Genomic DNA, 19,350 nt, shown 5'->3' on the forward strand with positions numbered 1-19,350 from the left:
TCTATTGGGCTGCATTCCTAGGAGGTTAAGGCATTCTAAGTCACAGGATGATATAGGAGGTCAGCACAAGACACAGGTCACAAAGACCTTGCGTATAAAACAGGTTGCCATAAAGAAGCTGGCCGAAACCCACCAAAACCAAGATAGGGACGAAAGTGACTTCTGGTGGTCCTCACTGCTCATTATATGCTAATTATAATACATTAGCATGCTAAGAGACCCACCAGCACCATGACGGTTTACAAATGCCATGGCAACGTCAGGAAGTTACTCTATGTGGTCTAAAAGAGGGAGGAGCCCTCAGTTTTGGGAATTTCCCACATCTTTCCAGGAAAACTCATGAATAATCCACCCTTTGTTTAGCATATAATCAAGAAATAACCATAAAAATAGCCGACCAGCAGCCCTCAGGGCTGCTCTGCCTGTGGAGTGGCCATTCTTTCTTCCTTTACTTTCTTAATATAGTTGCCTTCACTTTATGCACTTGCCCCGAATTCTTACTGTGTGAAGTCCAGTAACACCATCTTGGGGGCTGGATTGGGACACTTTTCCGGTAATAAGTTAATGTGCTTAAGGTCACGCAGCTCTTAATAGAGGGAGACTGGAATTGGACCCCAAGCCTAACTCTAAAGTGGATTATTCTCTTTTTTTTTTTTTTTTTTTGAGGCAGAGTCTCGCTCTGTCACCCAGTCTGGAGTGCAGTGGCGCTATCTTGGCTCACTTGCAACCTCCACCTCAGGTTCAGATGATTTTGCCTCAGCCTCCCAAGTAGCTGGGATTACAGGTGTGCGCCACCACGCCTAGCTAATTTTTGTATTTTTAGTAAAGACAGGGTTTCAACATGTTGGCCAGGCTGGTCACAAACTCCTGACCTCAGGTGATCCACCCTCGTCAGCCTCCCAAAGTGCTGGGATTATAGGCGTGAGCCACCACGCCCAGATGGATTATTCTTAAATACTCTTGTTTTCAGTCAAGTGGTGGGTTTTTCTGAAATTCTGCATTTAGTTTTATTTTAATACTTTATTGCATTTTGCATCTTTGCTTTACATTATTGTTAGTAATACGAATTTAAAATTAATATTGGGCAGCTGGGCGCAGTGGCTTAATTAGCGAGTGAGCTGAGATCGTACCACTATGTTCCAGCCTGGGCGACAGAGAAAAAAGAAAAAAATAGGCCGGGCGCGATGGCTCAAGCCTGTAATCCCAGCACTTTGGGAGGCCGAGATGGGCGGGTCATGAGGTCAACAGATCAACACCCTCCTGGCTAACACGGTGAAACCCCGTCTCTACTAAAAAAATACAAAAAACTAGCCGGGCGAGGTGGCGGGCGCCTGTAGTCCCAGCTACTCGGGAGGCTGAGGCAGGAGAATGGCGAAAACCCGGGAGGCGGAGCTTGCAGTGAGCTGAGATCCGGCCACTGCGCTCCAGCCTGGGTGACAGAGCGAGACTCTGTCTCAAAAAAAAAAAAAAAAGAAAAAAATAATAATACTGGGGCCAGGTGCCATGGCTCATGCCTGTAATCCCAACACTTTGGGAGGCCAAGGCAGGCAGATCACTTGAGCCCAGGAGTTTAAGACTAGCCTGGGCAACATGGTGAAACCCTCTCTGTACAGAGAGTTTAAAAAAAAAGTAGCCAAGTGTGGTGGTGCACACACATAGTCCCAGCTGCCTGGGAGGCTGAGGGGGGAGGATCACCTGAGCCTGGGAGGTTGAGGCTGCAGTGAGCCATGATTACACCACTGTGCTCCAGCCTGGGTGACAGAGCACGACTCTGTCTCAAAAAATCATAAAGAAATGAAAATACCATTCTCTGTAACTTTTCAGTGATAGACTGAAAACAGAGAGAGTCTTCCTGTAGCCATCAGTCTTTTTTTTTTCTTGATTTCTAGAGCAATTTATTTCTTATTTCTAGTTGCTTCATGGATTCAGATAATTTCTACATTACTTATTCTGGAATTTAGAATTTCATCTCATTTGGGTCTTGATACCAAATTTTGCGACGGAACTGTGAGCACTGCCTTCAAGCCTAATGAGAGTTTTATTATTTTATAGCAAGTGTAAGTCTTCAGAAGTAGTGGAGTTGAAAATACTATTTCTCACCTCGTCTATTTTCTTCTTTTGTTTTAAACGCAGTTAACAAGCACAAGCCCTGGCTGGAGCCCACCTACCATGGCATAGTCACAGAGAACGACAACGCGGTGCTCCTCGACCCCCCACTGATCGCGCTGGACAAAGATGCGCCTCTGCGGTTTGCAGGTAGGAACGGGGCTTTCACTGACTCTGGAGGAATCTGGCCTGGTCAGGAAGCGTTCCGCACATCCCGTTTGGATAGTGCTCAGCGTTTCTGAGAATGTCTCCATAGCTGAGGGTTATTTGTAGCTCCTTTGTACCATGTTTTTTTTTTTTCCCTTTTAATAGTTGGGGTAGCTGACAAAAAGACCTGTTCTTATAGTTGAAAAGCAAACTGTTTAATTTCATTGCATCATTTTTTCCTTTGTCTTAATGTAGCCAGATAACACCTAGACCGGTGCATCCCTGGCTCTAGTGTGCGCACGGAGTACCTGACGAATGTAGAGACAGCGGGTCTGGGAGGACCTGAGATTCTGCCTTTCTTACCTGCTTGTAGGTGCTGCTGGTGCTGCTGGTCCTCGAGTGGTGTGGAGCCAGAGAATCACAGCGCCAGGGGTTCCTTGCATTACCTAGATTTCCATGACCTGAGAAGACTTATTTGAAGAAGTTGAGCAGTCTTTATAGAGGAATGCTTTTGGCATAGATTTTACCTTCAGTGAATTTTTAACTTGAATTACTTCATAAGATTGTAGCCTCCGTCTTTATAGAGACAAACCTGTAGCATTGCTTTGGAGATTTTCATACTGTAATAACATTTAATAGCGTTTTCCAAGTCAGAGCTGTTCTGGCTTCACATTAGGTCCTTAACTGATAAGAGAATGGACTGTGTCACCTTTTTTCTGCCTCAGAGTTGGAATTGATGTTGTAAAGTTAATGTTTAAGAGTTGTTTTCGGCCGGGCGCGGTGGCTCAAGCCTGTAATCCCAGCACTTTGGGAGGCCGAGACGGGTGGATCACGAGGTCAGGAGATCGAGACCATCCTGGCTAACCCGGTGAAACCTCGTCTCTACTAAAAATACAAAAAACTGGTCGGGCGAGGTGGCGGGCGCCTGTAGTCCCAGCTACTCGGGAGGCTGAGGCAGGAGAATGGCGGGAACCCGGGAGGCAGAGCTTGCAGTGAGCTGAGATCCGGCCACTGTACTCCAGCCTGGGTGACAGAGTGAGACTCCGTCTCAAAAAAAAAAAAAAAAAAGAAGAGTTGTTTTCACATATTTTTCCGGATCAAATCTTCTCCTGCATGGCTGGGCACAGTGACTCATGCCCGTAATCTCAGCACTTTGGGAGGCTGAGGCAGGAGGATTGCTTGAGTCTAGCAGGTGGAGGCTGCAGTGAGCTGTGATTGTGCCACTGTGCTCCAGCCTGAGCAACAGAGCAAGACCCCATCTCAGAAAACAGAACAAACAAAAACTTCTCATATTAAAGAGTGTTCTGGCCGGGCACAGTGGCTTACACCTGTAATCCCAGCACTCTGGGAGGCCGAGGTGGGCAGATCACCAGGTCAGGAGATTGAGACCATCCTGGCTAACACAGTGAAAACCTGTCTCTACTAAAAATATATATAAAAAAATATTAGCCAGGTATGGTGGTGGCGCCTGTAGTCCCAGCTACTCAGGAGGCTGAGGCAGGAGAATGGCGTGAACCTGGGAGGTGGAGGTTGCAGTGAGCCGAGATTGTGCCACTGCACTCCAGCCTGGGCGACAGAGCAAGACTCCGTTTCAAAAAAAAGACTATTCTGTTTGCCTAGGGACAAATAAGAAAAATTGGATGAATTTGTATGAAATGTATGTTAATTTTACTGTAGTAAGTTGAGGGAAATAAACATGAGTTTGTTTCTGAAAAGCTGGTTGAAAAATAAATTTGTACTTCATTCTGTTTAAGAGCCGCATCACATTTTCAGCACCCTCACCTGTGAACCAGCTTGTTCTGTAGAGATATAGCCTCCCAAGTTGTTTTGTGTGTTTATGGATTTTCAGAGAGAAATCTGATGAAAAGGACAGTAGAGGCAGTACCCCATGCTGTGAATACACACATAGCATTTGTCCAGTTGCCGGGGTGATTATTTTTGGTTGTTTCCCCAGATTTTTTTTTTTCTTCTTCTGAAACAGAGTCTTGCTCTATTGCCCAGGCTGGAGTGCAGTGGCGCCATCTTGGCTCACTGCACCCTCCGCCTCCCGGGTTCAAGCAGTTCTCCTGCCTCAGCCTCCTGAGTAGCTGGGATTACAGGTGCCCGCCACCGTGCCCAGCTAATTTTTGTATTTTTAGGAGAGACAGGGTTTCACCATGTTGGCCAGGCTGGTCTCGAACTCCTGACCTTGTGATCCTCCTGCATCGGCCTCCCAAAGTGCCAGGATTACAGGCGTGAGCCACCATGCCCATCCTAATTTTTGTATTTTTAGTAGAGACGAGGTTTCAACATGTTGTTCAGGCTGGTGTCGAACTCCTGGCCTCAGGTGATCCACCTGCCTTGGCCTTGAAAAGTGCTGGTGGATAGATCATTTTAACAGAATTACTTAGCTTATGTTTTTGAGCAGTTTTATATACATTTCTGACGTTTTATGCGTTTCAAGAAGTGACTGCAGTTCAGGCTTCAGTATTTGCCCCCTCAGGTCCTCCTTTGCCTTGTGAAGTATCAGCGGTCCTGTTGTTCCTGCAGCGTGATCCTACTATGTTGTTAATAATTGATACACTATTTTATTTTATTTTATATTTTATTTTATTTATTTTGTTTTTGAGATGGCGTCTTGCTTTGTCGCCTAGGCTGTAGTGCAATGGTGCAATCTCGGCTCACTGCAACCTCCGCCTCCTAGATTCAAGCAATTCTCCTGCCTCAGCCTCCCATTAGCTGGGATTACAGGTGCCCGCCACCATGCCCAGCTAATTTTTGTATTTTTAGTAGAGACAGGGTTTCACCATGTTGGCCAGGCTGGTCTCGATCTTCTGACCTCAGGTGATCCACCTACCTTGGCCTCCCAAAGTGCTGGGATTACAGGTGTGAGCCACCATGCCCAGCCAATAATGCATGCACTTATAAAGCATGCATAGCAATATCCCAGGCACTACTCTATGTACTGTACAAATATAAATTTGTATTTAATCCCCAATAACCGTAAGATAATAAATACACTTTTCTGCATTAAAGGCAGGAACCGGAGGCACAGAATAGTTAAGCTGTTGCTCTGGGCGTGTAGCTGGTCGGTGGTGCAGAGGCAGGGCTCCAGCCCAGGCAGGAAGGCTGTCTGCTATGATGAGGTAGCTACATATGTAACTGCACGAAGTTCACAAGGAAATAGGAAATGAAATATACATGGAGTGTTAACTTTGAAGGAAAAAGTCGTATCAATGAAATACCTCTTTTTCTTATTGTATTTTTGTATTTAATTTTATTGTGTATATATATATATATATTTTTTTTTTTTGAGACGGAGTCTTGCTCTGTCGTCCTGGCTGGAGTGCAGTGGCGCGATCTCGGCTCACTGCAAGCTCCACCTCCCGGGTTCACGCCATTCTCCTGCCTCAGCCTCCTGAGTAGCTGGGACTACAGACGCCTGCCACCGCGCCCGGCTAATTTTTTGTATTTTTAGTAGAGACAGGGTTTCACCGTGGTCTCGATCTCCTGACCTTGTGATCTGCCCGCCTCGGCCTCCCAAAGTGCTGGGATTAAGATATTCTAGATGAAATAACACTTATACAGGTTTATTTTTTAGAGATTCTCAGGTTTTTTGCTGATGTACAAAAATTGTATGTTGTGATATGTATATATTTTAACTATATAGAAAAGCAATTTAAATCCAAGCTATAGTGGTAACTTGGTTGTATTTGCTATAGTGGATAGATAAGTCAGTATTTTCCTTTTGGATATTTTCATGGGGGAAGCAGTTACTCTTATATAATATTTTTTCTTTCTTTTTTCTTTTTTGGAGATAATTCATATGCCACAAAAATCACCCTTTTAAAGTGGACAGCTCATTGAGTTTTAGAATGTTGGCCAAAAACCATGCACCTGCCAACCACTGTCTAACTCCAGAACATTTTCGTCACCCCAAAAAGGAACGCTTGCACCAAGTAGCAGTCACCCCTCAGTCTCCTCCACTCCCCAGCCCTGGCAGCCGCTACAGATTTCTCTATTCTGGATAATCATGTAAATGCACTGTGGCTTTTTGTGATGGGCGTCTCACTTCCAGCATGATGGTTTCACAGTTTACCTGTGTTAGGTGCCTAGCAGCCTCTCGTTACTTTTTTATTGCTGGATATTATTCCATTCTATGAATAGACTACATTTTGTTTCTCTGTTCATCCACTGATGGACATTTGGTTTGCTTCTACTTTTTGGCTATTATGGGTCATGCTGCTGTGAACATTCCTGTACAGGTCTTTGTGTGGACATAGGTTTTTGGTCCTTTAGTATACACACAGGAGTGCAGCTGATCCCTTTGACTGAAGCATGGGGTGCTGTCCCTCTGCTGGAGGAGTGGGCAGCTGCAGGGAGGGAAGGGAGCACCTGACCTGCTGCCTTATCCCTCCTTCCCTCCTTCCCTCCTTCCCTTCTTCCCTTCCTCCCTTCCTCCTTCCCTCCTTCCCTCCTTCCCTCCTTCCCTTCCTCCTTCCCTCCCTCCTTCCCTCCCTCCCTCCTTCCCTCCTTCCCTCCTTCCCTCCTTCCCTTCCTCCTTCCTTCCCTCCCTCCTTCCCTCCTTCCCTTCCTCCTTCCCTCCCTCCCTCCTTCCCTCCTTCCCTTCCTCCTTCCCTCCTTCCCTCCGTCTGTCCTTTCCTTCCTCTCTCTCTCCTTCCCTCCCTCCCTCCCTCCTTCCCTCCCTCCTTCCCTCCCTCCCTCCTTCCCTCCTTCCCTCCCTCCTTCCCTCCCTCCTTCCCTCCCTCCTTCCCTCCCTCCTTCCCTCCCTCCTTCCCTCTGTCCTTTCCTTCCTCTCTCTCTCCTTCCCTCCCTCCCTCCCTCCCTCCCTCCATCTGTCCTTTCCTTCCTCTCTCCCTGCCTCTCCCCCTCCCTTTTTCCCACCCTCCCTCTTTCCGTCCTTTCCTTCCTCTCTTCCTCCTTCCCTCCTTCCTTCCCTTCATCCCTCTCTCCTTCTGTTCCCCCTTCCCTCACTCCCTTCTTCCCTCCTTCCCCCTTTTCCTCCCTCCCTCCCTCCCTGCCTGTCTTCCTCCTTCCCTCCCTCCCTCTTTCCCTCCCTCCTTTACTTTCTCCCTTTGTTCCTCCCTCCCTCCCTCTTCCGTTGCTTTGGTGCCACCCAACACAGAATCCTGCCCCCATGGTGCCACCCAGCACAGAACAGGATGCTATGAGACTGAGCAGGGAGGTCAGGAGCAGAGACCCTAGAGCTGACGGACCAGTGAGTGAATCGTAGCTCTTCTACTTCTTGGCTGTGTGGCCTTAGGCAAATTACTTACCCTTTCTTTGCCTGTGTTTTATCATTTCTAAAAGGATACAGTGTCACAGACTTCATTACGTCACAGACCTCATTGGTTGGGGGAATGTTAGCTTCTTTATTCATACATGTGAAGAGCTTTAAACCGTGCCTGGTACAGTAATTACTACCTACAGTGTTTGCTGCTGCTGTTATTACTAATAATAGAATCTTTTAAAAATATTTTTTCACTTAACATTTTGTGAGAAATATTTTCTCATCTTTCTACAAAAGTCGTTATAGTGTTGCATTTTCTTACAGAGTTTCTTAAGTATTTTTTGGATAAGAGAGAGGCTGGACCTGGAGCCTTATTTTCATCTTAGATTGATTTGGGTGATGACGTAGAGTTTAATTTCGCACCGTGTTGAGGAGGAGGAGGGTGGTGGTGGTGGTGGTGGCATCTAATGTTTACTGAGTGCCTGCAGGATGGCAGAGGTTGCTCTGAGGGCCCGGTGTGGGTTACTTTCTTGGATTCTTTTCAGCAGTTTGTTTTTGAGATGGAGTCTTGCTCTGTTGCCCAGGCTGGAGTGCAGTGGCACGATCTCGGCTCACTGCAACCTCTGCCTCCTGGGTTCAAGAAATTCTCCTGCCTCAGCCTCCGGAGTAGCTGGGACTACAAGTGCACGCCGCCATGCCTGGCTAACTTTTTGTATTTTTTAGTAGAGATAGGGTTTCACCGTGCTCCCCAGGCTGGTTGCGAACTCCTGAGCTCAAGCAATCCACCCGCCTTGGCTTCCCAAAGTGCTGGGATTACAGGCATGAGCCGCTGCGCCTGGCCTCTTCCCCAGTCTTATGCAGTAGACATGCCCACTGCCCCTGTCCTCCAGGTGAGGAACCAGGCTCAGCGTGTCTGCCAGCTGCGTGACAGCAGGAGAAGCTACTTTGTTCCCCACTTTATCCCCAAAACCTCCGTCAGTGCCTGGGGCACAGTCACTCCATAGATATTTGTAGAGGGAGGAGATGAGTCTGCCCAGGATCACACAGCTCGTAAATGACAGAGCCACCTCGGGGCCCAGCTCACTGTGTGAACATTCCGGTTCATCGTGTGATCCCACTACAAGGCGTGTGTGTGTGTGTGGGTAGCCATAGGAGTTCACTTGTCAGAGCTCTGAAATGAATGCATGTGCAATGCTGGGAGCTTAGTCGCTGAAGCTCCTTGTAAGTCATCACTAATCAGACATTCACGATGAAGATCCAGTCTCGCCTGGATTGTTTCCTTGGGGTGAAATTCAGGTACAGAGTCTTGGTATTTGTCAAGTGTTTTAGGAAATTTAAATGATTCGGTTTCTAGTTCTCCTCCTTCTCCTTAATCTGCTGAAAGCCTGAGTAGTCACAGGTCAGAAAACAGTTTTTGCATTTTATTATTTATTTATTTATTTGGAGATAGGGTCTGGCTCTGTCGCCCAGGCTGGAGTGCAGTGGCATGATCTCGGCTCACTGCAACCTCTGCCTTCCAGGTTCAAGCAATTCTCATTCCTCAGCCTCCCGAGTAGCTGGGATTACAGGCGTGCACCACCACAGGCCAGCTAATTTTTTGTATTTTTAGTAGAGATGGGGTTTCACCATGTTGGCCAGGCTGGTCTCGAACTCCAGGCCTCAAGTGATCCTCCACCTTGGCCTCCCTAAAGTGCTGAGATTACAGGTGTGAGCCCATTGTGCCTGGCCTTTTTTTTAAAATTTTATATATTTCATGGAGAATTACAAGCTTGAGCCTCGTGTGTGGGCCATAGGGTTGGGGCCTTGAAGATGATGTGTTCTGTTCTTGTCAGAGGCCGCGCCTCCTCTCCCTGCTTCCTCTTCAGAGCTCCTCCTTCTAGGAGGTGGTGGTGTTCTAGCAATCTCTTCCCTGCCTTCCCAGGTTAGGTATGGATGTTTTACAAGATTGGTTGAACCATAATGATACAAATAGAATCCAAAAGAATTTTCAGGGCAAGAATGGGAACTTTGTTTTCATTGATAGTCAGAGCCCACCCAGGACTCCTGTGAAACTCTTGTCTGTATTCTTCGTTATGAATGCGATTCACGTGCCCTGAGCGTGGCCAGTGGGGTTCACTGCTGCGTTTCACTGCCCAGTTTGCTTTTTTAGCACGTGTAACTGAGCTGACCTTATGTTTGCAGCAGTGAGTTGTTTGACCTGCATGAAATTGCCTTTTGTTTTGTTTTGTTTTGTTTTGTTTTGAGACAGTCGCACTCTGTCACCCAGGCTAGAGTGCAGTGGCGCGATCTCGGCTCACTGCAACCTCCACCTCCCAGGTTCAAGTGATTCTCCTGCCTCAACCTCCCAAGTAGCTGGGAGCTGGGATTACAGGCGCCCGCCACCATGCCCGGCTAATTATTGTATTTTTAGTAGAGAAAGGGTTTCGCCATGTTGGCCAGGCTGGTCGTAAACAACTGACCTCAGGTGATCCGCCTGCCTCATTCTCCCAGAGTGCTGGGAATATAGGTGGAGCAACGGCACGCGGCCTCCTTTTTTTTTTCTTTTTTTGAGATGGAGTCCCTGCCTCCTGGGTTCAAGCGATTTCAGCTAATTTTTGTATTTTTAGTAGAGACAGGGTTTTACCATGTTGGCCAGGCTGGTCTCAAACTCTTGACCTCAAGATCCCCCTGCCTCGGCCTCCTGAAGTGCTAGGATTACAGGCTTGAGCCACCACACCAGGCCAATTTTTTTTTTTGTTTTTGAGACAGTGTCTTGCTCTGTCACCCAGGCTGGAGTGCAGTGGCACAATCTCGGCTTTCTGCAAGCTCCGCCTCCCGGGTTCATGCCATTCTCCTGCCTCAGCCTCCCAAGTAGCTGGCACTACAGTCGCCCGCCACCATGCCCAGCTAATTTTTGTATTTTTAGTAGAGATGGGGTTTCACCTTGTTAGCCAGGAAGGTCTTGATCTCCTGACCTCGTGATCCGCCCGCCTCGGCCTCCCAAAGTGCTGAGATTACAGGTGTGAGCCACCGCACCTGGCCTTTTTTTTTTTTTTTTTTTAAAGATGGAACTTCACTTCATCACCTAGGCTGGAGTGCAGTGGTGGGATCTCAGCTCACTGCAACCTCTGCCTCAGAAAATCAAGCGATTCTCCCACCTTAGCCTTCCGAGTAGCTTGGATTACAGGCCTGCACTAGCACACGTGGCTAATTTTTGTATTTTTAGTAGAGACAGGGTTTCAGCATGTTACCTAGGCTGGCCTTGAACCCCTGACCTCAAGTGATCCACCTGCCTCAGCCTCCCAAAGTGTTGGGATTACAGGTGTGAGCCATGGTGCCCCTACTTGAAACTTTATCCCAGTGTTAGAGATGGGCCTCATGGCAGGTGTTGGGGTCACAGCGGGTGAATCCTTCATGAATAGATTAATGGTGTCCCTGGCTATGGGGTGAGGTGTTGGGGTGGGGGACAGTGGGTGAATTCTCATTTTTTTAGTTCCCGCAAGAGCTGGTTGCTAAAAAGAGCCTGTGGTTGCTCCTCCTCCTCCTCCCCCATCCCTCTCTCTCTCTCTTTCTCTCTTTCTCCCTTACCGTGTGATTTCTGCACAGCCTTCCGCTGTGAGTAGAAGTAGCCTGAGGCCCTCGCCAGATGCAGATGTCCAACCTTGAACTTCCCAGCCATCAGAAGTATGAGCCAAAGAAACCTTTCTTCTTTATAACTTACCCAGCCTCAAGTCTTCCTTTGAAGCAACACTGAATGGACTCAGACAGCCCAGAAGTGGTTCGTTAGGCAGGGCTCGAGCCCTGTAAAGGGTGGGTGGAGTTTGCACAGGCAGTGAAGGGAGGGGAAAGGTGGGAGCAGAGGTGGGAACTGGAGAGGCCTCCCAGGGTAGGTTACCAGGTCAGCTTGTGTGGCGTGGGGTGTGGAGGAGCGCAGTGTTGGAAGTCAACTTGAGTCCACATGATTTCCATTGCTAGGCTGAATGGATGCATGGGGTTTTCCAGTGCTATGCCCGGATCACCTGGGGCCCTGGTGTAGAGGGCAGGTTCCTGAGCTCCATGCTCGGTCGCCTAGTCTGTACCTCCAGGAGTGGCGCCTGAGAAATCCATACCAGCCAGCTAGGTTTGCAAACCCCTGATGGGCCACCTTCCCAAGTCTATAGACTGTCTGCGTTGGAGTCATCTGGCAGTGCTTGCTCAAAATACAGATCACTGGGCTCTGTCCCTAGAACCACCAAGTCAGAATTTCTATGGATGGAGCTTGGAAACCACATTTTTCACAAGCTTCCCAGACCATTTTTGACACACTAGAATTTGAGAGCCACTATGGTAGTCCGTGAGGAACTTGCGAGAGCATAACTCTTGGAGTCTGTGTGTGGTTATTGTTATGTGTATTTAAGGTACCCTAGGCTGGGCGCAGTGGTTCGCACCTGTATTCCCAGCACTTTGAGAGGCCAAGGCGAGGGGATCACTTGAGGTCAGGAGTTTGAGACCAGCCTGGCCAACATGGCAAAACCCTGTCTCTACTAAAAATACAAAAATTAGCCCGGCATGGTGGTGCACGCCTGTAGTCCCAGCTACTTGGGAGGCTGAGGCACAAGAATCACTTGAATGCAGGAGGTGGAGGTTGTAGTGAGCCAAGGTTGTGCCACTGCACTGCAGCCTAGGTGACAGAGCGAGACTGTGTCTCGGGAGAAAAAAAAGGGTACCCTGAAAAACTCTGCTGATTAGAGACACGTATGAGCTTGTTCCAGAAATTAGCCTGGACTGGTAAGCAAGGAAGCCAGAGGTCACCAAACATCAGGGACAGGCTGGACACCCAGCCATTGAATGTGGGCACCAAGGCCAAGTGGAACAGAGAGAAGTGGATAGTTGCTACTCAACAAGTGTCCATTTTCTTTTTCTTTTTTTTTTTTTGAGATGAAATCTCACTGTCGCCCAGGTTGGAGTACAGTGGCATGATTTCAGCTCACTGCAACCTGTGCCTCCCAGGTTCAAGCGATTCTCGTGCCTCAGCCTCCTGAGTAGCTGGAATTACAGGCGCCTGCCACCATGTCCAGCTAATTTTTGTATTTTTAGTAGGGACGGGGTCTTACCATATTGGCCAGGCTGGTCTCGAACTCCTGACCTCAGATGATCCACCCACCTCAGCCTCCCAAAGTGCTGGAATTACAGGTGTGGGCCACCACGCCCAGCCCATTTTCTCTTCTTTACAGCCCCCTGATCCCTTTCCCATTGGGCACAGATCAGTGGGTCCACAACCTGTTACCCCACCTCCCCCAGCCAAGTATGTGGACAGTGTGAACTAGGCTGAACAGATGCCCCTCTCCGAAGTTTGAATGGTGAGTGGAGCGCCAGTAATGCTAAGAATAGTTACGGTTCGGGTCTGTCTGTCCAGGTTGTTTTGCAGTGGGACTGTTGTGGTTCCTATTTCCTGGTCTCCAGCCACCTTGGCTTCCACCGTTTCCAAGTCCCTTTCTCTGGCCTACAGTCAGTTCCATGAGTTCCCGATAGTTTTCCAATCAGTTTCCTTTTGCTAAGTTACCTAGAAAGGATTTCTGTTGCTTACAATCAGAGAACCTTAGCTGTTATACGTAAGGAGTGAAGGAAACACTTGCAATATAAGGGCAGGGTCCCCTGAGAGCTGGGAGACGTGTAGGAGAGGCCATCCTCAGGTTAGGAAGAAGACTTTGAAAGAACAGCAGGGCCAGCCTGAAGCTGGGGTTTCTCAAAGGCACAGATGAGGAACGTAAGGGCAAAGTGCTGTCAGCTGAGAACCCCGCACGTGACTTTGGATATCCAGAAGTCAAATATAGACTTTGTTGTGTTCATGCATTTTTCATATTTTTATGTTTCGCTTTAAAAAAAACTCCTTTAAGGCCGGGCGTGGTGGCTCACGCCTGTAATCCCAGCACTTTGGGAGGCCGAGGTGGGCGGATCACAAGGTCAGGAGATCGAGACCATGGTGAAACCCCGTCTCTACTAAAAATAGAAAAAAATTAGCCGGGCGCAGGGGCGGGCGCCTGTAGTCCCAGCTACTCGGGAGGCTGAGGCAGGAGAATGGCGTGAACCCGGGAGGCGGAGCTTGCAGTGAGCCGAGATTGCGCCACTGCACTCCAGCCTGGGCAACAGAGCGAGACTCCATCTCAAAAAAAAAACAAAAAAAAAACAAAAAAAAACTCCTTTAAAACAGTTTTTAAAAAATTTTTTAATTTTTAGACATGGTCTCGCTCTGTTGCCCAGAGTACTGAGGCTGGAGTCCAGTGGCATGATCATGGCTCACTACAGCCTTGACATCCCAGGCCCAGGTGATTCTCCCACCTTAGGCTCCCAGGTAGGCGGGACCACAGGCACATGCCACCACGCCCGGCTAATTTTTGTATTTTTGGTAGAGACAGGATTTCACCTTGTTGGTCAAGCTGGTCTCGAACTCCTGACCCTCAGGTGATCTACCTGCCTCAGCTTCCCAAAGTGCTGAGATTACAGGTGTGAGCTACCAGGCCTGCCCCACAAATTTCTTTTTTTTTTTTTTTTTTTTTTGAGACGAAGTCTTGCTCAGTCGCCCAGGCTGGAGTGCAGTGGTGTGATCTTGGCTCACTGCAAGCTCCGCCTCCTGGGTTCACGACATTCTCCTGCCGCAGCTTCCCAAGTAGCTGGGACTACAGGCGCTCACCACCACGCCCAGCTAATTTTTTTTTTTTTTTTTGAGACGGAGTCTTGCTTTGTCACCCAGGCTGGAGTGCAGTGGCGCGATCTCCACTCACTGCAAGCTCCGCTTCCCGGGTTCACACTATTCTCCTGCCTCAGCCTCCCGTGTAGCTGGGACTACAGGCGCCAGCCACCACGCCCGGCTAATTTTTTTTTTAAATGTATTTTTGGTAGAGACGGAATTTCACCGTGTTAGCCAGGATGGTCTCGATCTCCTGACCTTGTGATCCGCCCGTCTCGGCCTCCCAAAGTGCTGGGATTACAAGCATGAGCCACTGCGCCCGGCCTTTTTTTTTTTTTTTTTTTTTTTTTTTTTTAGTAGAGATGGGGTTTCACCACATTAGCCAGGATGGTCTCGATCACCTGACCTCGTGATCCACCCGCCTCGGCCTCCCAAAGTGTTGGGATTACAGGCGTGAGCCACCGTGCCCAGCCTCAATCTTAAGTTCCTTTTGACCATTTTAGATGATCTCAGGGGAATGAAGGTTTGGGGAAAGAGCCTGGGAAGGATTTGGCCCATTCCTAGGCGATCCTAGCTAGAGAGGTTGTCTGGGAAACCTGGTTGGGTGTTTTCAGCTTGGTACAAGCAGGGTTTTAGGTAGATTTGCCCAGCAGAGCCAGCTGAATTGAGTGGGAGGGAGCAGGGCAGGAAGGAACTGGGATGTGAGAGGCGATTCTGAGAGGTCCTTCCCTGCAACGGATGAGGTTGTTTGAGGTTGAGAGAGGCTGAGTGTAGGATAGCGAGGGGTGGAGCTACACCTTCATATGTGATGATGCCGTAGCATGCATTTAACTACTGTGAACTGGGGCGGGCGTGGTGGCTTATGCCTGTAATCCCAGCACTGAGGGAGGCTGAGGCAGGTGGATCGCTTGAGCTCAGGAGTTCAAGACCAGCCTGGGCAACATGGTAAAACCCCGCCTCTACCAAAAAAAAAATAATAATAAAAATAAAGCTGGGAATGGGTGGCATGCACTGGTGGTCCCAGCTGCTCGGGAGGCTGAGGTGGGAGAATCGCTTGAATTCAGGAGGTGGAGGTCCTATCTATTCCCCTAAAAATCCCTTAAATGTCTCCTTGGGACAGCGCCTAGTTCTGCCGTCATTGTATCTCATCAGAGGTACTCTGGTAGCTGTAACTTGTTCAGTCGCCCCTGCCTTGCTCCAGTCCGATCCGTCTTCCTTTTTAAAAGTAGAGTTTTAGGTTGAATGCACAGATGGCCACTTAAGGTGGGCGTAGGGCTGACTCTGCAGATGGCTCAGCAGGCCCTGCAGTGATGGGCTCGGTTGCAAGGCTGGTGCAGAAGACCCAGGTCTGCCTGAGTTTTGCAGAGCCCACACTGCACCTGCCGCCTCGAACTACCAACCTGGTGAGTTGTTTTCTTAAGTCCTTGTAGTTTAAGGACCCAGCTGACTAGCAATTTAATAAGTACTGGTGAATTTGAGGCACCATATCCCTTTGGTGGAACTCATTAAAGTAGTTAATGTTAATACTCAGAATATTGAGTATTCTGAGAGCTAGGTTTGTACCATTGCATTCCAGCCTGGGCAACAGAGGGAAACCCTGTCTCTAAAACAACCAACAAGGAGGAAATCTGCACTTACCTATGGAGAGACCTGTGTCAGGAAAGCACACCACAATCACCGTCATTAATGTCAATTGAGATGATGTGGAACTGCCTCACTATTTTCTCTGCAGAACAGTCAACTCCAAGTCAGAAACTGAAGTTTTATCTGAATTAAAGCTGGGCAACCTAAATTACTTTAAAATGTATTATGCAATGTTAATATGCATCAAAACGTGTAATATTGTGAATTAGCACATCCTGGAAAACATTTGGACACGTCTGGTACCAGGCAGGTTACTCATGGGTGTCTCTGTAGAGCAGAGATGAGCAAATCTTTTCTGTGAAGAACTAGAAAGGACTATTTTAAGCTTTGGGGCCCCTCGGATCTCTTTCGCAATGATGTAACTCTGCAACAACCTCTGCCCTTGCAGTGTGAAAGCAGAGACCATACATTAAACAAATGAGCATGTCTGTGTTCCAGTAAAATATATTTATAGAAACTGTATTTGAGGCCGGGCTGGTGGCTCACGCCTGTAATCTCAGCACTTTGGGAGGCAGAGGTGGGCGGATCACGAGGTCAGGAGATCAAGACCATCCTGGCTAACATGGTGAAACCCTATCTCTACTGAAAATACAAAAACAAAAAAATTAGCCAGGCATGGTGGCGGGCACCTGTAATCCCAGCTACTCGGGAGGCTGAGGTGAGAGAATGGCATGAACACGAGAGGTGGAGCTTGCAGTGAGCCGAGATCGTGCCACTGCACTCCAGCCTGGGCAACAGAGCAAGACTCCATCTCAAAAAAAAAAAAAAAAGAAAAGAAAAGAAAAGAAACTGTATTTGAAATTCATGTAATTTTCTCATGTTATGAAGTTCTGTGTTAAAAGGTAAAAATTGTTTTTAGCGTGTGAGCTGTTCAAAATCAGGAAGAGGTTGGACTTTTTGGAAACGACAGTTTACAGACCCCTAATTCAAAACAGCTCTGTCCAGCAGACCTGCTGTGCCAAGGGGAGTGCTCTGCGTCCACTGTCTCCTTGCAGCAGCCACCAGCCACATGTGGCTACTGGACCCTTGAGAACCAGCCAGTGTAACTGAGGAACTGGATTCTTCACATCGTTTGATGTGAAGCACAGGCGTACAGAGGCTCTTGTACACGTGGGGCAGCAAGCAGGGACAGAAATAATCATGACACCATTGTTTTTAAACAGCAAAAGCAACCGATGGCATTTTCACACAATGGAAAATGATTGTAATAATAGCAAGCATTTGTTAAGTGCTCTCTTTCCGTCACGCAATGTTTTAAGCACGTTACATGTTTTGACACGTGGATTCTCACTGTTATGTAGTAGCGAAAATGAATAAACTATATAGCTACCTATACAGCAGGGATGAATGAGTCTTAGATACACTAAGTTGCATGAAAAAGCAAGTCGCAGCCAGGCGTGGTGGCTCACGCCTATAATCCTAGCACTTTGGGAGGCCAAGGCGGGTGGATCATGTGAGGTCAGGAGTTCAAGACCAGCCTGGCCAGTATGGTGAAATCCCATCTCTACTAAAAATACAAAAATTAGCTGGGCTTGGTGGCAGGCGCCTGTAATCCCAGCTGCTTGGGAGGCTGAGACATGAGAATCACTTGAACCCGGGGATCTGAGGTTGCAGTGAGCCGAGATGCCACCACTGTACTCCAGCCTGGGCAACAGAGTGAGACTCTCTCAAAAAAAAAAAAAAAAAAAGAAAAGAAAAGAAAAGCGAGTCAGAAAAACTACATGCCACGTGATACCATTTTTAAAACCTTAAAACCAAGCAAAATGAAACAACACTGCAGGGGAAATAAATGGTAGAATTATTACCAAAGCAAGGGAATTCAGGCCATGTTACCTTTGGGGGAGAGAAGGTGCCACCTGTGAGGGCCCACTGTGTTGAGGGGCAGCAGAATTCCTGACCTGTTCACATTTCCACTCCTCCATAGTAAAGGGTTTATAAGCAGCATGTATATTGACTTAGTAGAACAGAGCTTTCGTGTAATAAAAGCAATGACCATTGTAGCATCTCTACTGTACGTTTCGAATCTGGTTTCCATTCACATTTAAGCAGATGTTCCATTAGCAGAGGGGTTTATATTTGTTGCCTTGGTTGGGTACTTTGGATTAGAAAAACATTGTTATTTTTTTCAGTTCAAGAACAAAGGGTTAAAACCTTTTGCTCCGGCCGGGCACGGTGGCTCACACCTGTAATCCCAGCACTTTGTGAGGCTAAGGCGGGTGGATCACGAGGTCAGGAGATCGAGACCATCCTGGCTAATATGGTGAAACCCCGTCTCTACTAAAAATACAAAAAAAATTTAGCTGGGTGTGGTGGCAGTCGCCTGTAGTCCCAGCTACTCAGGAGGCTGAGGCAGGAGAATGGTGTGAACCCGGGAGGCGGAGCTTGCAGTGATCCGAGATTGTGCCACTGCACTCCAGCCTGGGTGACTGAGCAAGACTCCATCTCAAAAAAACCAAAAAACAAAAAACAAAAACAAAACGTTTTGCTCAAATTTTTGTTTCATTAAATCTACTGGTGAGTTGAATGTTACAGAATCTAGCTGAGAGAATTTAGGTTGGAAATGAACATCTGAAAACTGTAAAATAACAAATAGATGTACTTATTCATGGTTTGTCACTAGAGTGTTCATTAAAAGAAAAATCCTAATGACACCTAGGGTGTTAGGACACTTCATTTAGGAGTATTTCATCCCTAAATTAATAACTTCAGAATTATGCAGTAGTTCATGGTAAGTTGGATTCAAAGTGACATTTTGTTCCTGAAGATTAGGTTTCGCTGTAGCAGTCCTAGAAGCCAGTCAATGAGCTTATTGTTGAATAATGTGTCAAGCTTTTCTGTGTAATTTGTGCACCTTTGACTTTTTTCCTTATTATTCCGTCTTCATTCTTTCCTGTATTACTGACATGGGTTTATCTTTTCTCCCTTTAGAGAGTTTTGAGGTGACAGTCACCAAAGAAGGTGATAAAGGGTTCTTTCTTCCCCTCTTATGAATATTAACCCACTAACTTTGTTTATAAAATTGGGAATCAGCCCTTAAACAGAAGAAACTGTCATGCTCTTTTATCCTTATTTATTCTCCTACTTTGTTTCTATTTTAAAGTATATTGATGGAAATTGTATGTAACCAGACCCTTGGTTAGAAATATCTGGAAATCAGACATCCATTTGAACTGTATGGATAATACTGTACATTTTTGTTTAATCGAACTTCAGAGATTTGCTTCGTAACAATTTTCTATTAGTTGGAATTGTGGAAGGAGTGCAGTCTTATTTTCATGTGAAATACGTTTTGCGGAGTTTTACATAGACATCAAAACATTTATACTGTTCTCCCATGGACAAGAATGGAAACATAGCTTTTTAACTCCTAATTAAGCTTGTGAGCCAATTTAGATGTAGAGAAGTTCCCAGGCTGGTGTCTTTTTCAGGTTTGATAGGATAAAGTTCGAAACAAAGGCAAGTCTAGCCAGTCCCTCCCATAATAGAAACTGTGTCTGAATCGTGGATGATAAAATAGCTGTTGAAATGGATGCCTGACGAGTTGGTATTTCTACCTTTCTCATTGAGTAGTTTGTTT

At 47.2% G+C, this 19,350-nt stretch overlaps 1 protein-coding gene across 18 annotated transcripts in view; it reads left to right on the forward strand.

Moving 5' to 3' along the window:
• CLSTN1 (calsyntenin 1) overlaps positions 1-19,350 on the forward strand; it is a 100,384-nt gene that overhangs the window by 51,884 nt on the left and 29,150 nt on the right. For 10 of the 18 annotated variants that reach the window (XR_013408259.1, XR_013408249.1, XR_013408250.1 and 7 more), the window contains exon 2: positions 2,134-2,256. Coding sequence is in view for 7 of the 18 variants with exons in the window: in XM_028840117.2 (XP_028695950.2) it covers positions 2,134-2,256 (123 nt within the window). In the remaining 11 variants the exon portion in view is untranslated. Of the gene's footprint in view, positions 1-2,133; positions 2,257-18,701; positions 18,732-19,350 lie in introns of all 18 variants that reach the window. The other 8 variants (XR_013408258.1, XR_013408245.1, XR_013408248.1 and 5 more) reach the window with 1 other exon arrangement.

This window comes from Macaca mulatta, chromosome 1 (genome assembly GCF_049350105.2).
Source record: "Macaca mulatta isolate MMU2019108-1 chromosome 1, T2T-MMU8v2.0, whole genome shotgun sequence".
In the NCBI taxonomy this organism is placed as follows: domain Eukaryota; kingdom Metazoa; phylum Chordata; class Mammalia; order Primates; family Cercopithecidae; genus Macaca; species Macaca mulatta.